Below are 19,182 nucleotides of genomic sequence, written 5' to 3'. Positions count from 1 at the left end.
CATCATTCATAAATAATGTATGTGTGTATGTTTATCATGCCTATAGTGATTATAAACTGGAAAGAAAAGAGAGTTAATGAGTGCACTTAGACATAGTTTGGCTCTGTAGAGCATGCCTCTCTGTTAACCAACCTAGGTGATGACAGAGCTGGATACACCCTGACGACTCCCAGTCAGTAACAGACAATAGCAGGTTCAGTGTTCTGTCTCTTCTCTGTTGCTACACTAGTAATAGATATTTAGACTTCTTCAGTAAGAGGAATTCCTCAGACTCTTCTATTACTGTCATGTTTTCAGAGATCATGAAGTATGATGAAGTATGATGTGTATGGTCAGAGGGATGTGTTAGACAGATGCATGGGAGAGGGTATAGGAAGAACTCTGGCCACATCCAGTAAAATGATGAGGAAGAGATACCGCATGAAATGACCTTTAGGTAAGTGACCTTGTTCACTCTCTTTGCCATGACTCAGAAGTACACGTGGCTTGGCTACTCTCTGGACCATCCCACTACATGTTTTCTCTTAGAACAGGTCCATGCACCAAAAACGTTTTTCACACAGTTGATCATAAACATAAAGTTTAAAACATGCAGTTTTAAAAACAGCATCTAGCTCTGACCTTGAGCACAATTCTTAAAACCACATATAAATGGCATAAGGCAACTCTTTTTTTCTGTACATTTCCTTTAAAAATACTTTGGCTTTATTAAAATTTAATGATGAATTGTTTATTAATTAATTTGTTTATATTGGCAGTGGAGCACTTTAGCTAGCTTTATAGCAGTGTATCTTTAAGGATTGAACGTGCTGTGACTTTTGTCAAAACCAGCTGGACACAGAAGGCTCAAGATAGAAGAATCTTGCAAAATAATAAACCAGAATATGGATTGCACTGCTGAATTCAGGATTGTAGATTAAATGGACTGAAATAAAATTATGCATAATGAACACAGTTTTGTTTTCTTTCATGCCTGATTTATTCTTTGTGTGTATGTTTATGTGTGCAGACATGTGTATATTTTCAAGTAATATCTTTCATACACAAATTACTCCACTTATTTTCATTATTAACAAAAAGAATCATAAGCCTCTGTTGTAATTATCAAACATAAAGACCTCTCGGGGTCCTAGAGACTCTTTGTTACCAGTGCCTATGCCTAGAATTGATGGAACTTGTATCTTAGCCTATCAATTAAATGAATCAATATACTATTTCTTCAATTACTCTTCAAGTTTTCAAATATTTTCCAATTCTGATTTTTTGACACTTTTCAATCACATCATTTTGGAATAATGTTATACACATCAATAAAAAATATCTCTCTTTAAAAATACTTTCAACCTACTCTGCAAGCATGTTCATAATCTATTTTAATTTTACTGCTGGTAGCTTCATTTTCCTCACTAATACTGGAAAGGCTTTGCATTTATGTTTTCTTTATTTCTTTCTTTTGTCTTTTATTTTCTTGATAGACACCTGACTTCATCTTGCTCCACATTTTCATTGTCACCAGCATCACACTCAGACTTGCTTTCTAATGTCTTATTGATCATCCATTTGGTCTCCCATACAACTCTGCCATCATACTGATGTATGCACTCTTTCTGAGAGGATAATTTTATAATTTCTCTTCATGTCGCTGGAGAACTCAATAGCAGAAGTGGTAATTAATAAAGGCAGGTTCCCACTCACATGCTTCCGCATCCCTCTTGACTGTAAGCACTCTGCGGTCTGGGAGGAAGGCCTCAGAACTGTTTGGATGTGCCTCATGGTTTATTCTCAGGTGTGAACCAAGAGACAAACCCAGAGAAAGAAAGAAGACGACCTGGCTAACAATTATAATTTGCTGATAAAGTGGTCTGTGATTTATTATGATAATGATAGTTACTAGAAAGAAAGTTTTTATTAATAATTGTCTTAGGACTGTGAGATGGTTCAGAGGTAGAGGTGATTGCTACTTAGCTGGTGACCAGAGTCCATGGAATCCATATGATGGGAAGAGAAAACCAACTTCTGTAAATTATCCTCTGATCCCCAACTTAATAATTCTCTTCCTGGGGAAACTTGAGGACACTGGGACAGGATACCATGTATACTGATTATCAATATACAGCATGGTGAACTAACGAGTTTATTGGGTTATTTAAAAGAGCAGGAATGGCTGAAAGAGAGCTGCACATCAAATGTCATCCCAACGTGTGTGACAGTTCACAAAAGGAGGAAATCTGGAGCATACTGCATAACGTGGAGGAACTCAGCAGGTTGTAAACATCATTTCCAAATAGCTCAGTTCATCTGAGCCTTATTCAGGGAGCTCAGCTTAGCCCTGCTTCTTCCAGGAGTGTTCACTGTTGGAGAGTGTCTCTCAACAATGCTTCATTCATTGAATAAAGCCACTAGGATGCAGTCATTTCAGGGACCTCCTGCAGCCTTTGAGTTGCTTCCTCCCCAAGCTAAAGGTTTTTCCTGTAAAATATTATGTTTCACCTCTTTAGACTATCCTGTGCCTTAAGGGGGGTCCTTCCAAGATGAATGCTTCATCTTAAGGGAAATTTCTCTCTCTTGTGCACGTGCTCACAACCCACCCTACATGCACACACACACACACACACACACACACACACACACACACACATGCACATATATACATATGCACACAGGAACCCTAAACACACACTGAGTAAATAATGGAACCTTTAAGGAAGCAAAATACTTTTATTAGACTATAATTGGCTTAAAATATCTTATTTTAGGCAAGTCTATAACATATTTGGCATTTGAAACACAGCTCCTTAGAAAATGTTATATAATGTACATAAAAATCGAATTGAAAATTAGAGATGTTGTCATATTAAAACCTCCTGGTGGCTGAGGTAATCTGTAACTTTACAGTCTTCTCTCTCTCTTACATGGTTTTTATACTTCTACAGGTCATTGCCAGCAAGGAGGATATCACCAGACACAGTCTATTGCTCTTAGAGATCAATAACTGTGAACCAAATGAAATGAATGGGTATTGTTGTTTGTTTTGTTTAGAATTCTTGATACAAGTTCATACATTGTAAATGTAATTTTTACTTTCCCAGATTAAGACATGAGATGAAAGACATACTGAAGCTTTACAAATGCATGGCTTTGACTGAGCCCAGAGCGTTTCTATCTAATGATCCCTGGGCCTAGGCCTAGAAGCTTCCAGCCTCCATATGTCAGATTGTTTAGGCTTCTGAGTCTTATTGCTGAATAAACTCATCATGTCTACCTCTTTCTAAACTCTGGCAGGCTTGTCAACTGAGCTGTTCTGCTCATACTTCTCTCTAAACTGACTGACTCCAACTAGCTTCTCTTGGCGTCTGACTGAATTGATTGCTTGGAAAACTGCCTCTGAACTCCATGAACTGAACTCCGCAACTTAACTGTACTGAACTGGACTCTCTCTCCTTTTAACTGCTCTTAAGTAATCTATCCTTTCTGTTCTCCTGATACTTGGGCATATCCTATGATTCATTCTGTCAAATCTTTGTCTGATTGGTCACTTTGTCTGCCCATCAATTTGATGTCATTGCTTGGAAGTAAAGGAATATATGTATATTTTGGGTGTGTCTGTTTTCAGCCAGAGGGATTAAAGGTATGTATTTAGCTGGAGGAATAAAAGGTATGTGGCGTGTCTACATTCCAGCTGGATCATACCTTTGGACATGATGTCTGGACAAAGTAGACATGTTACTGGATTAACCTGATTATGGAAGTCTCCTGAGAGGCTCTGCCAGAGCCTTACTGATACAGATTAATATGCTTACAGCTAACCATCAGACTAAGCACGAGAACCACAATGGAGGTGTTAGAGAAAGAACTGAAGGAGCTGAAAGGGTTTGCAACCACATGGAAAAACAATATCAACATCCAGACCCCCCAAAGCTCCCAGGGACTAAACCACCAACCATAGAGTACAAACTGTAGGGGAACCCATGGCTCAAACTGCACATGTAGTAGAGGATGGCATTGTCTGGTGTCAATAGAAGAATCCCTTAGTCCTATGAAGGTTCTTTTCCCCAGGGTAGGGGAATGCCTTGGTGTTGAAATGGGAGTGAATAGGTAGGAGGTGGAGCATCCTCATAGAAGTAGGGGGAGAGGGGATGAGAACAGGGGCAACTGGGAAAGAGGATAACATTTGAAATGCAAATACAGAAACTATCCAATAAAAATATGACCTAAAAATAAATTTCTCTACACCATGTAGACACCAAGCTGTCCTTAAACTCAAAATACCTTTTGTTTAGCCTCCCAAATGCTGATATTCCAGGCTTTTGTCACCATGCCCAGCTAAGAATTGTAGATGATAGATTTTCATTTATTATTGTAATACAAATATGCTAACATAAAATTGAGGGAGAGTTTATATGCACGCATACATAGTATGGTAAAAAAAGAAAAAAGGTCAGAGGACCACTATTCATTCTCTCCTTCGACCATGAGAGTTGCTTGGATTGTACTCTGGTCATTAGTCTTGGCTGAAACACTGCTTTACCTGCTAAGCCAACTTGCTAGTGCAAGATTTTTATTTCTACACTCCACTCAGTATTTAAAATCTGAGTTCTAGTTTCACTGTCACTAGTATAATTACTTTAAATCTGGTACTATAATTTCCATTTAAAAATTTACATATATATGTGTGCTCTACATATACATATATTTATATACATGTATGCATAAAACTATTTTACATATACAATATTCATTATAGATAATATATGCATATATATGTATGTATATTTTATATAACTCTAACCTAACACTAACCCTAATTGTAGTTTTGGGAACAGAGTTCCAATTGTAGATAGATAGATAGATAGATAGATAGATAGATAGATAGATAGATAGATAGAAATAGAGATACATACATATTATATATATGTGTGTGTGTGTATAAATAATATGCATTAAGCATGGTCCCTCTTCCCTCATCCCTCCTCCCTTCTCGCTCTTCCATCCTCCCTCTTCCCACTATTGCCCATTGTTGTTTCTCAGTTGCATTTCTAGCTTTACCACATGTGTACATACATGATTTTATCTACATATAGAACCTGGGAACCCTCTCAGAAAGAAGATATACATCATATTATTTGTATTCCTGAGTGAGGCTGATTTAAATTGATTAATAAGATTATCCCCAGATAGCACACACTTTCCTTAGGAAGACATACATTCCTTCTGACTGGAGAAATTCAGTGTATATACAGCACTGAATTTATCATTTTCGTTGGATATATAAGTTTGTGATACCTAGATTGGTTTCATAACTCAGCTATTGTAAATGGTGCACAAGTATCTCTATATATGTTGATTTTATTCCTTTGTCAAATACCTAGGGGTGGTATAGCTGTAACATATGGTAGAAATAATTCTAACATTTTGAGAATACTCCATATGGATCTCATAGTGGCTAGACAAGTGTACACTCCCACCAGCAGTGTGTAAGGATTTCTTTTTGCCCACATCCTCGCCAGCATTTGTTGTGATTTGTTTTCTGCAGTTCTTATTAGAATGAAATAGAACTTCCTATAGATTTAATTTGTAATTCTGATGACAGCTTATGAGCATGATTATTTTTCATATGCTGATTGACCATTTGTACTTGTCAATGAGGTTGACTACAATCGTTCTCTAATCACTAGCATGTAAATCTTTTACATGCTCAAGGGAGAAAATGTGCTCGCATTTTGTGGATCCATTTTAGATGCTGAAATGCTTATTATATTTAACAATGGTTTTAGTTTTCCATTTTTGTTTTATTATTTCCTTTATAATAAAGTGTTTAAATGTGATTGTAGGTTACTCATAATCTAAAATGTATAAACTCTCTATCAAAAGCCTCCAGCTGATTCTTTTATTCTTTTGACTTCAGGGGCAATGCATATGATTATTGTGTAAGATTAAGTAGTCATTAACATAAATGAATGCATGATCTGCTGATAATCTGACCACTTCAACATATGATAATTAGCAACCTCACAATGACTAAATGATTGCATACTAAGGCTTACAACTTGAATTGTTCTTTCCCATGCTGAGAAAAGTATACACTCAATATGCCCAACACTGACTGATGAAAACTATAAGTTAGAATATTCATAATTTGCAATGGTTTGTTATTACTAAAATTTTTTCAAGAAAATATGTGTCAATGGAAAAGCAAATTTATCAATTACGTTTATAATTAAGTTATAATTCAAATCAGCTTTAATGACCACAACTAAATATGAAATATAAGCACCTAAGTTTTCCTCTTGTCTGATTATATAATATATGTATATATATTATATATTCCTAAAATTGGAGTTGTCATAACAGCAGGTATAATGTTTAAGAGCATCTCTCGGCCAGACACTGACGTTAGTGATTCATGTGTATTCCAGATATTTCTGAGACCTCTGCAAGGATATTCTTATCCTTATTTTGTAAAATGGAAAATAAAATTGTCAGAGATTTGGCAATCTTACTATCCATGTCTTACATATTGAATAAAGAGATCAGTTTGTTATTCTCTATGGTAAATATGTATCTGTTTATTTTCTCAGATTATTACTAGATACTTTTCAGAACTAGCCTGAGAATGAAGAGCAGAAAAACGATGTAAGGTGTCAGGCAGGTTGACCAAACAGTAGTAATGTATTCAGAGTACTCCTAGCTTTCTCTGCATTTTAGCATTACTGTTGAAAATGTGGCTCTGGAAAAGTATAAGAAAGCCAGAATATGAGGATTCTTCTAGACTTACTAAATTAGAATCTGTATTTCCTTACGATGGCCATGAAGTTTGCTAGGAACACTGAAGACAGAAAGTGGCTGCCTTATACCGGGGAAGTTTGAAGCCAGCTAAAAAGGATGGAGGGAAGCAGAAAGGCTATTTCACAGAAACAATTCCCTTTATTGATATTAAACAATAACCCATTTTTACATTTCTACCAACTGACTCCAGCAGATGAATAATTGAGAACATGAGCTGTCAACCCAAGGATAAAGAGAACACTAATGGATGATCAAGGAGGAGTAGTGGAGCTCAGGGCTATATGGCTGCCTCCCTCTCCTCCACATTCAGACCAAAGAACTTATTTTCACTAGTTATATTTTAATTCTGGCTCTGTTTACCACTTCAAGTCCTACAGACTGCAAGAAGAAAATTTTGAATAATACTGATGACAAAGTACTGACAAGAAAATTCAAGTCATAAAATCTGCAGCTCAGTGTGATTCACTTGTACAGAGGTAAACGTGAAAAAAATTAGGAAGGGGAAAGTAACAGAAAGAAGTTAAATTGACCTTCAAGAATTACAAGTCAAAGATAAAGCTGGTTTCCCCTCAATAGACAAGCGATAAATGATTATAAATAAAACCAAAACAATAGGAGTTTAAGACGTCAACTTCAGTCAGGAAAGGTTATTATCTTCAATCTTGACTAAAGAAGTTTAAGTAAAAATCTTTGGGATTTTCCCCTATATTTGTGACTCTCAACCTACGGATGTTTGTTGCAGTTTGCAACTCTGTACATGACTCACTTGCCCTAAAACTTAGCTTGTATGTCACTGATTTAATATGATGATGTTAGGAGTTCTGGGACTATTCATTAACTGCAAAGTAATCATCTATCATTATTTTGATACATAAACAAAGTTTGTGCAGCATCTATAATTTGAAATATATAAATTTGAAAAATGAGAGTACATTTTCAAAATGTAATGCATTTCAAATAAACACAAACTATGAATAAAAGACACGTTGACTTGACTTCAGCAAGTCACATTTTTTTTTAACCAAGAAAGGGAACCAAAACTAGTTATTGTATAAAAATCCCAGCATTGAGAAAGAAAAGTACATATCAATTCGCGCCCTAACCAAGAAGTTATTTGCAATTGATACCTGCTGGGAAAAGAAAAATCAGTTTTCTCCAGTAGAGTGTCATGGGATATATCAACTATGCTCCTGGGTATTCCCAATGCTCACAAGTAGTTAGCCAACACAAAACAGATTCTATGGCTTTTGTGAGTGCCTTTTGTTTCATTTGGGCATTCTTGTCATTTGTTTGTTTTTATTTATGTATTTATTTTGTTTTGGAGGGTTTCTTGTGCAAGGAATTAGAAGAACAGGAAGTTGTGTGGGTAAGAAGGTGGGGAGGACCTGGGAATGTTGGGGAAGGGGAATATGATCAAAATATACTGAATTATTAAGCAAAATGTGAAAAACATTTGAAATGTTAGAAAACAGAATGTTGAAAACAAAACAAAACAACAAAAAATCCAGAAAAATAAACATTGAAATTTTCCCAGAATGCCAAAGCCTTGCTCAAGGCCATTGGTAGATTAAGATATTCTTTACCTTTGATAACATTTTCGTCTTACTATTTCATCCAATATTTCTCTCTATACTTAATTTGACTTTCTTTCAGCTCTCTCATTATCTCATTCATATGGAAGAATGGTGTCTCAGAATATGATGGTCCTCTCTGTGAATCTCCAAAATAGTGTTGTCCATGGCTAGCAAAGTCTTAAAGACCTTCCTTGTGATCTAAGAGTGATAAACTAGCTTTGATAAACTAGCATCTTCTGAGGGGAGTCTGGCTTGTATGACATATAGAAATTAAGACTAAAGAACATTATCATTTTTAGACAGATAAAAAAGTTCTTATGAGATAGATAGCATTCAGACTAAATGAATTCTACAGAGAATGCTGATTTCTTTACCAGAATCCTCCATAGGATACTCAGATGTTATGAGGAAAGCATTAATGCTTCACAGGCAAGGCTATGTCGGGGCAAGGACTACACAGACTTTCCCAGGACTGAGCCAGGGTGCTAAATTCTGAACTGTTCTTACATCAGAAAGTATTTTAAACTACTTACAGTATATCTTTCCAAGTGTCTACTATGAATTATAGAATCTAATCATTATTTTATGATATATTCTTACAGTTTTAATACAAAAATAAATTTTGTCATTTCAATTTTCAATATATAAGTCTAACTTACACTACTTTTCAGATATTTATATCTATAAATACTTTTTATATCATCTGTCTGTCAGTTTGTCTGTCTGTCTCTCTTGTGTCTCCTATCAATCCTTCTCATTTCCATGAGCTAGCTGGAGCAAACACCAGTTTACACTATTCTTTCTAATCTTCCTATCTTTTGCTCTTGAACTCCTCTAAGCCATTATCAACATAGAAGTCAATGTCATCACACCTCGAAGCAACTTCTATTAGAGAGACAAATCATTTTAAAGCTCTTCAGTAGGTCTGAAAGCCAGTTTTAGCAATCAGTATCCTGAACAAGGAATTATAAATGTGGAGCGATTTGTTATTATGTATGTTTTGCTATTCAAATTCTAAGGAGGTTTGAGCAACAGAAGGGAAAAGATAGAAAATCCGCAAATCTCAGTAAGTAATGCATTTTCTGTGTCTGAAAATTATGTAAGAATACAGCAAGATATATAATATATACCTTTAATTATAGCCTAAAAGTAGTTATGCTCATGTCGCTGCAACCAGAGCTCTTGAGAATAAATCCCAAATTGTTACAGGCTGCATCCCTATGTTCCTCAGGTTTCTCCTCTGTACAATTAAGAATACTAACAATTCCTACACCGTGGGGTTGCTGAAAGAATGAGGAGGTAGTAGCCACAAAAGCTTTTAGAACTAACTACATTGGCACATAATGGGGGGTGATATGTTAGTTATTACCAGGCAGTGGGAAAACTGGAGTGACATTAAAGTCAGAGGAGTTTAGCAGAAATGCAATAATTGTCAAGTCATGCTGCCTATGTTTAACCTAGGCTCCCATTATGTTCTGCAACAAAGTCCCTTTTCCCACACTTCCTGACTATAGCAGGGGCCGCTTTCTTTCCACTTAGTTTAGACCAAGAAGAAAGGAAAGACAAGAAGCCTCTCAAATTTCTCAACTACTCTGTCCAGTTTCTCTTTTAAGCAGTTTTTCCCATGATTGATGAAATTTTATATGGCATTTTATTCCTTCCTTTTCATGGTAATAAAGCATCCCACTCAGATCTGACATGGAAACCACAGATCTTTCCTGCTTTCCTCGTTTCTCCTCCAGGTGGACTTGCAGTGGATGAATCAGGAAGCTATCACTCTTTGTCTCTTTCTTCACCAGAACTTGTACTCTGTCAATACTTGGGCTCCTTTGCATGAGAAGAAACTAAGTACCAGAGGAAAGAGAGTGGCTGTCCTATGCATAATGCCTTCTATAGTTGCTGACATCCAAAATCATTTCTGTTGCTTTTAGTGTGTTTTACTTCTCTGCACAGCTGTGGTACTTCAGAGAACTTTTTTCCTGCTTTTTAAAAAATTATTATTCTCTTAAACAATATACACTGTAGAGTTCCCTGTGACACCCCATAACAATGGACTACTAATGTCTTTCCATGTACTTCCTTTTGTGTCATTTGGATGAGTTCTCTACAGAGCACTCAATTCATCCTGTCCAAATTATTGTCATGATTTCTCACACTTCTATCTCTTGTATGGCATCCACATTAGATCCGCAAGAAACACGGTACATATTTTTCATCATAAGACAAGTGCACCTGCCTAGAATGATCTGTTCTACCTACCATCATGTATTCAGGGAAAGGGTTCCCTGATAAAAGGAGGTCATGAGGGTAGGACTGCAAGACAAGGAGGGAGGGGGACTGCAATCAGGATATAAAATGAATAAATAAGCAAATGACGGAAAGGGAGGGGGAAGATATATGGTCCTAGCTATTTCAGCACCTTGTCTGCTGCTGTGCTGTCTAGCATGACAGACATAGACTCACTCTCTGAACTATGAACTATGACTTCTACAAGTTGTGTTGGTCATGGTATCTTCTCAGAGCAATAGAAAACCCTTTAAGTCAGACTGATTACTTTGTGTTTATAAAAGTAGTGTCTTCGGGAACAGTGCATTCTCCAGGACATAACATGGCATGAGTAAAAATGGGTAGTCTTCAACCAATACAGATAATTAACTACTTCCATAAATCACAGTGCTATTTGCTGGGGACAATATTAAATGACACAGATCAAGTTAAACTTTTATAAAGAAAAGTAAATCAAAATATGGAGTTGAAATAACATACAATAATAGACATAAGCACATGTGAAATGTAGTCATAGAAACAAAACAATAAGTAAAACAAATGTTAAAAAGTAATAATCTTGTGGTAGAACTATTCCCAGTTTTCTGAGAAACTTTGTAATAGATACTTACAGCCAACCTTTGGACTGAGGTGGGAGCAAGTTTGCACTCCCACCAGCAGTAGAGGAGTGTTCCCCTTGCTCCACATCCTCGCCAGCACTTGAGGTTTTGATCTTAGTCATTCCAATGATGAGAAGATGGAATCTCAGGGTTGTTTTAATTTTCATTTCCCTAATGACAGAGGACATCGAACATTTCTTCAAGTGCTTCTTGGCCATTCAAGATTCCTCTGTTAAGAGGGAGGGAGGGACCTGGTGGGAGAGGGGAGGAAAGGGAGAAAGGGGAGGAGGATCATATATCAGGGTAAATGGGAGAGGCACAGAGGGCCAGGAGAATGAATGGAAATATGCAGCCTCCATATTCCATTATCAGAGAAGGAACCTGAAGAGATCACCTGCAGTAGATAGACAGGGTCCCCAACAGAGGGTCATCCACCTTTAAATTTTCTGACCTAGAATTATTCCTGTCTAAAAGAAATGCAGGGATGTAAATAGAGCAGAGACTGAAGGAAAGTGCGTTCAGTGACTAGCCCAACTTGGGATCCATCTCATGGATGGGCACCAATCCCTGATACTATGTTGTGCTTGCAGAAAGGAGCCTAGCATGGCTGTCCTCTGAGAGGCTCTACCAGCAGGTGACTAATTGGACTGGAGTCAGGGAACACTATGTAAGAATTCGGGGTGGGATCGAAGGAGCTGAGGGAGATGGCAACTCCATAGGAAGACCAATAGTGTCAACGAACCCAGACCTCTGGGAGCTCCCAGAGACTGAGGGTTCTATTTCCATTCTTCTCCATGCAGATATCCAATTAGATCAGCACCATTTGTTGAAGATGCTTCCTTTTCCCGTTGTATGTTTTTTGCCTTCTCTGTCAAAAATCAAGTATCTGTATGTATAAAAGATTATTTCACGGTCTTCTATGTGATTCCTTTGATCAACCTATCTGTTTCTATACCAATACCATGTAGCTTTTATTACCATTGCTCTGTCATACAGCTTGAGAACCTCCAGAAATTCTTTTAATGCTCAGGATTGTTTCAAGCTATCCTGGGATTTTTAGTTTTTCATATGGAGTTGGAATTGTTCTTTCAAGATCTGTAAAGAATTGGGTTGGAATGATGATGGGAATAGCATTGAATCTTTAGAATCCTTTAAGTAAGGTGGCCATTTTTACAATGTTAATCCTATACATCCATTAGCTCATAATATTTTTCTGTCTTCTGATATCTTTCTCAATTTCCTTTTTAAGAAACTTGAAGTTCCAAGAAGTTAGACCACAGGGAAACAAATAACCCTATTAAAAAATGGGGTTCAGAGCTAAACAAAGAATTCACAGCTGAGGAATGCCGAATGGCTGAGAAACACCTAAAGAAATGTTCAACATCTTTAGTCATAAGGGAAATGCAAATCAAAACAACTCTGAGATTTCACCCCACGCCAGTGAGAATGGCTAAGATCAAAAACTCAGGTGACAGCAGATGCTGGCGAGGATGTGGAGAAAGAGGAACACTCCTCCATTGTTGGTGGGATTGCAGACTGGTACAACCATTCTGGAAATCAGTCTGGAGGTTCCTCAGAAAATTGGACATTGAACTGCCTGAGGATCCAGCTATACCTCTCTTGGGCATATACCCAAAAGATTCCTCAACATACAAAAGAGACACGTGCTCCACTATGTTCATCGCAGCCTTATTTATAATAGCCAGAAACTGGAAAGAACCCAGATGCCCTTCAACAGAGGAATGGATACAGAAAATGTGGTACATCTACACAATGGAATATTACTCAGCTATCAAAAACAACGAGTTTATGAAATTCGTAGGCAAATGATTGGAACTGGAAAATATCATCCTGAGTGAGCTAACCCATTCACAGAAAGACATACATGGTATGCACTCATTGATAAGTGGCTATTAGCCCAAATGCTTGAATTACCCTAGATCCCTAGAACAAACGAAACTCAAGACGGATGATCAAAATGTGAATGCTTCACTCCTTCTTTAAATGAGGAAAAAGAATACCCTTGGCAGGGAAGGGAGAGGCAAAGATTAAAACAGAGACTGAAGGAACACCCATTCAGAGCCTGCCCCACATGTGGCCCATACATATACAGCCACCCAATTAGAGAAGATGGACGAAGCAAAGAAGTGCAGGCCTACAGGAACCGGATGTAGATCGCTCCTGAGAGACACAGCCAGAATACAGCAAATACAGAGGCGAATGCCAGCAGTAAACCACTGAACTGAGAATAGGCCCCCGTTGAAGGAATCAGAGAAAGAACTGGAAGAGCTTGAAGGGGCTTGAGACCCCAAAAATACAACAATGTCAAGCAACCATAGCTTCCAGGGACTAAGCCACTACCTAAAGACTATACATGGACTGACCCTGGACTCTGACCTCATAGGTAGCAATGAATATCCTAGTAAGAGCACCAGTGGAAGGGGAAGCTCTGGGTCCTGCTAAGACTGAACCCCCAGTGAACTAGACTGGTGGGGGGAGGGCGGCAATGGGGGGAGGGTTGGGAGGGGAACACCCATAAGGAAGGGGAGGGGGGAGGGGAATGTTTGCCCGGAAACCGGGAAAGGGAATAACACTTGAAATGTATATAAGAAATACTCAAGTTAATAAAAAAAAAAAAAGAAAGAAACTTGAAGTTCTTTTCATACAGGTATTTTGTCTTCTTAGAGTTACATCTTAATATTTTATGTTATTTGTGGCTAAATACCCAGACATACTACTTCTAGGCATAAAACCAATAGACGTTCCACTATACCATGGGAACACTTGCTCAACTATGTTTCTGGCAGATTTATTCATAACAAGAAACTAGAAACAATCCAGATGTCTCTCAACTGTGAGTACATCTACACAATGGAATAATATTTAGCTATTAAAAACAAAGAGATTGTTAATTTTGCAGACAAGTAGATGGAACTTGAAAATGTTATCCTGGGAATGGTAGCACAGACCCAGAAAGACATGCATGTTATATACTCACTTATAAGTAGACATTAGTCATAAAGTACAGGAGAACAATGCTACAATTCACAGACTCAAAGAAACTGGGTAATAAGGAGGTCCCAAGGGAGGATGCATGAATCTCACTCAGAAGGGGAAACTAGTTATTGAGGTCATGGAGAGAGAGAACTGGGCAGGGGACAAGACAGGAATCTAGCATAACTGTCTCCTGACAGGCTTCACCTAGTAGCAGTTGACTGCAGATACAGAGACCCACAACCAAATATCAGGCTGAGCCTGGACAGTCTTGTAGGAAGAATAAGAGACAGAAGTGAGAAAGTTGGAGGAGTCAAGGACATCACAGACCCAGAGTCAAGTCACCTGGGACCATGGGCTCACATAGCCTGGCCCAGCAACCAGGGAGCATAAAGAGGCTGGATCTAGTGTCCCCTCCACATTTATAGCAAATGTGCAGCTCGGTCATCATGTGGGTCCCCTAATAAGTGAAATAGGGGCTATCTTGGTCTCTGCTTTCTGCCATTGGATTCCCTTTCCCCTACCTGGACTGCCTGGTTGGGTCTCAGTGAGAGATGATGTGCCTAATCCTTCTGGGACTGGATTCTCTAGTGTTCTCTGAGGAGAATGGGAGGATGTAATGGTGGGAGGGGGTTTTTAGGGAAGAAACAGGGAGAAAAGGAGGGAGGGAGCTGTGATCTGGATGTCAAGTGAATAAAAATGTAATAATCTTATTAGAGTAACTAGAATATTTTATACTTCTCTATTTAAGTTTGTATACTTGTATAATCATGCATGAAATTTATAATGAAAATTATTTTCAAATGATCTTTATGTATTAAAATGCTAAATATTCCTATAGCCAACTTGTATTCACCAACCAAATGTAACGTTTGATTGAAAGAAACTGTAGCTTTTCCAGAGCTAGCCTGATGGTTCAGCAACTGAAGGCCCCTGTAATTCACTGGCCTGTTAAGTTATCTTTGTTGCAGAACACTTAATTAATAATACTACATTTTCCATGTTGTAAGTCATTCACTTTAAAAACTGGGATATGGAAAATAATATATGTGGGTTATATTATATTTAAATATGCAAGGTTTGGGTATGCTTATATTAATGAGAATATTATGACTTCATAGCTTGGAAAAATATAATTTTGTAGGAAAAGTTCAATTAAAATATATGGATTTACGTAATGCCATAGTATCGATTTGTAATCTTGAAAAAATAAAGTCATTTTTCTAGTTCATCACTAAAATTTGAAGTCGAATTTATGATCTATATCTCTGGACACAAAAAATTAACAATATTATTTCACAGAAATATAGTGTAGCAGATTTTTTTCGAACTTATGATATATAAAGAGAAATACTAGGGATAAAGAGATCTCAGTGCTTAAGAGAGTTTGCTTTCCATTCAGGGGTCCTGACTTTGACTCCCAGCACCCACACGAGGTAGCTCACAAAAGCCTATAACTTGATGGGGTTCCCATGCTATCTCCTGGCTTCTGTGGGCACTTGCACACACATGACATATAGCCACGGACACACAAACACACAGACACACACACACACACGAATGAAAGAAAAGTCAGTAAGATCCTATGTTATATTCTTCTAATATATTCTTATATTAGAGATCAGGGGAACAACATTTCCATAAATAGAATATCTAATGACCTCACCTATAGGATTAAAAAAAAATAATTCAGACTTAAGATCCAAGAAAAGGATGAAATCAATCTGGCACATAAGAATCACTGAAAAAGCTTTTCTTTTTTCTGAGTAATGAAAGGTTCTTCGAGTGGGCAGACAGAGGTGGAAGTATAGCACACACTCATAGCATCGAAAACATTTGTGATCAGTGTCGACAACTTCTTGGGGTTGTTTCAAAGTAAATGAAAACCAACATGGAAGCTAAACTCTAATACACAATGGCCTTTGTGTCCTCTTACATCACCATATGGTGATATCTGATAACTAACCTTTGCTTCATAATATAAGCAATGAAGAAAATTCTGAGAATGGGTCATACAGATCTTGAATAATTTTGCCATGCTTTGTCTCTCTCTGCGAGGTGTGTTAGGCACCACGTCATCTGCATGCTCAAAGAATACTGTGAGGAAACCCCATTTGTCATCAACACCTTAGAAACCTGTAAGTCCTAAGATGTCATGCTCCAGCCTCAGCCAAGCCTTCAAACAGCTGCAGCACATCCTCATGTAATCTTAAGCTGGAGTTCATAGCTAAGCTATACCTACCACATTTCTAAGCCCTCAGAAAATATTTTTTAAATAGAGATTTTTTCTTATTAAGAAACAAAATGTGTTAGTTAATAAAGTAAAGTTTTTAGCTGAGAGAACTATATATTAAACACTGAGTTCCACGACTAGAATTTTCTTTGAAAAAACTCTCTTTGGCATCACTGTATGGAAATATTCTAGAAGGCCAAACTGAGATATAAGGATACTATTTCAGTCAGGAATTGAATCCTTTGTAAAATTTAGTATTCCATTATTCTTTATTATGAATTCTTTTCAGAAACAATTTAGACGAGTTAAAACCAAAATGATAATTGATCGTTTCCTTCCTTTAATTCAACGTGAGGGCAAGAACCAGAGTCCTAGAAATACAAGCCAGTTGGGAGAAGTTCTGTTCATTCCAACATGATTTCATGAGGTTATGCTAAGTGAACAAGGCAGGCACTTTTCTGCTTCCTGAAACTGATGCCAGCGATTCCACAGACTCTAACAAATGCCGCTAAAGACCTAAAACCCAGTGACCCTGCCACCTCAATGCCAGAATCTCTGCTGTGTCCTGTGCAAAATGCATACTCAGCAGCAATTTCCAAAATGATGCGGTTCCCTTGCCTAGGTCTGAAGCAGATTCAACATGATTTGTGAATGTCTGCCTGGGAGAAGTGGATCTTGCTTCCCTACCTTTTCTACAATTACCTATATTGTTTGAGCGGCAGACTCAGCTCAAGCACTTTATGGAAAATAGCTATTTTTCTCTGACTATCAAAATGTATGGAATTTGCATAAATCCCATATGGGATTTGCATAAACCCTAGTTTTTGGTTGTTGGCTTTTTTTTAAAAGAAAAGCTGTTTTCTAGGTGAGCTTGTACAATGCTTTTAGAAATTTATCAAACACTATGACTGACCTATTCAAGTGACAGCTGAAGACATTTGCAAGTCTCTCTCAAAAGATAAGAGTACAGTTATTGTGCTTAAGTAGAATGTAAAGCTGGATGTTAAATGGGCTTTATTTAGATTTTTCATTCTATTTTATTGTGGCAAAAAAAGAGACTTTCTCAGTAATGTCATAAAAAAAAGTTCCCAAATAAAGTTATTCTAAATCCTTTTCACTGCATTCAGGTCTACTATCCCATTTTTATCTCATTTCTCTTTCCTCATTTCTCTCTCTAAATAGATCACATACAGTTGGGGAAAATAATCTCTAGCAATTTCCTTTTTAAATAACTAACCTTCATGGATGACAACTGAAATATGTTTCACTAGCGAGACCAATGTGACCCAAGTGGATCACAGGACTAACTCTATAAGGTTTGTTTAAACTTTTTCTTAAATAAAAAGTTTTCATATTTTTAATTTTTTAATAACAATATAATTCCATCACTTTGCCTTTCCTTTTCCTCTCTCTAACACCTCCCATGGGGCTCCATTGTTTTCAAACTTATGCCTATTTCTTCTGTTGTTACATGTGGGTAATTTCACAAGTGTGTATACATATAAATATGTATAAAATATATATGTATTGTTCCAATCATACAAATACAATCTACTCAGTCTGCACACTGTTGCTTGTATGTATGTTTTCAGGTGAACCATTTGGTATTGGATAATTAGTGTGCTCTTCCTTTGGGAAGATTATTTCTCCTGATGTCAGCATTCCTAAGATATCTGCAAGTCTTTGTCGAGAAGTAGACCTGGTGAACATTCCATTTTCCAATACATTTTCCTCCCCCTGTCTGTTATCTATATCACAGATCAGAAAGCTAGCACTTCCATAAATTCCATCCTTTATCTTCACTGATGGCCCAGTTCAATCCACTGTTGACGCAGGAGAGTCACCTTTAAATAATCCCAAATGTCAGGCTCCTCTTAATGGTTCTGGTCTTTAGATACTTTCTACATTGATCAACTCGGCTTTGAAGAAACTTGCTGTTTCTTTTTATTCCCCAACATTGCAAACAGGTAAATCATGTGATCAGCCACTATCATGAAATTATTCCAATAAACCATGAGGTAAATCCACAGGAGAAATACTGGGACAAGAATCCCTCTGAGAAGGAGAATGGAAATACAGGAAGTAAGTGGGCTGTGAGGTCTCTGTCTAGACTTTAGAATCTATGTTTTTCCACTCAGTCTATGATGAGCTGTGTGCTATGTACCCTTGATTCAGTCCAGTAGCTGAAATAAATTAGTAACTGGAAAGATTGACATAAAGTGAACACTTAAACTGTAACCATTTGTTCTTCTCAAAATTCTACAAAAAGCTACCTCTGTTATCCTTCCTATACACTGAGAATATTATAAAAGAGAACATTTATTTTCAAAATCTTCAGAGAAACAGAGAAGTATGCTTACTCATATTGCTGCTGTGTATTAGTGCTCTCTTCTGAATATGACTACACTGAGGATTATAAAGTTGATAAATGAACAAATCAGGCAGGTGAATGGCACTGACATTAGTTATCAGAAAACAGGACACATAGCTTTTGGGTCTCGACTTTGTATGGAGGATGACACTACCCCAAAGTAGGTCAATATTATGCAAGTTTTCTTCTTAGTATGTGGATGCAAAGCTAAAGGTGTGAGTACAGAATATTTCATAGAGTAATGTTTAATAATGAATGGAATGGGGTAGGTATGAGTATCAAGAACTGCCAGACTACAACACAGTCTCTGTCAACCCAACAGAGAGCCTTGAATCAAAG

At 37.3% G+C, this 19,182-nt stretch overlaps 1 protein-coding gene across 10 annotated transcripts in view; it reads right to left on the bottom strand.

The window, feature by feature from the left end:
* Positions 1 to 19,182, bottom strand: part of Spag16 (sperm associated antigen 16) — a 919,670-nt gene that overhangs the window by 600,823 nt on the left and 299,665 nt on the right. The window contains exon 1 of one of the 10 annotated variants that reach the window (XM_063267624.1): positions 11,258 to 12,757. The exons of the other annotated variants lie outside the window; for them this stretch is intronic. Within the exon in view, the coding sequence (XP_063123694.1) occupies positions 11,258 to 11,463 (206 nt within the window). The 5' untranslated portion in view covers positions 11,464 to 12,757. Of the gene's footprint in view, positions 1 to 11,257; positions 12,758 to 19,182 lie in introns of those variants that run through there. 10 annotated transcript variants of the gene reach the window in all.

Source organism: Rattus norvegicus, chromosome 9 (genome assembly GCF_036323735.1).
Source record: "Rattus norvegicus strain BN/NHsdMcwi chromosome 9, GRCr8, whole genome shotgun sequence".
NCBI lineage: Eukaryota > Metazoa > Chordata > Mammalia > Rodentia > Muridae > Rattus > Rattus norvegicus.
This window is presented reverse-complemented; position numbering and strand designations above follow the sequence as displayed.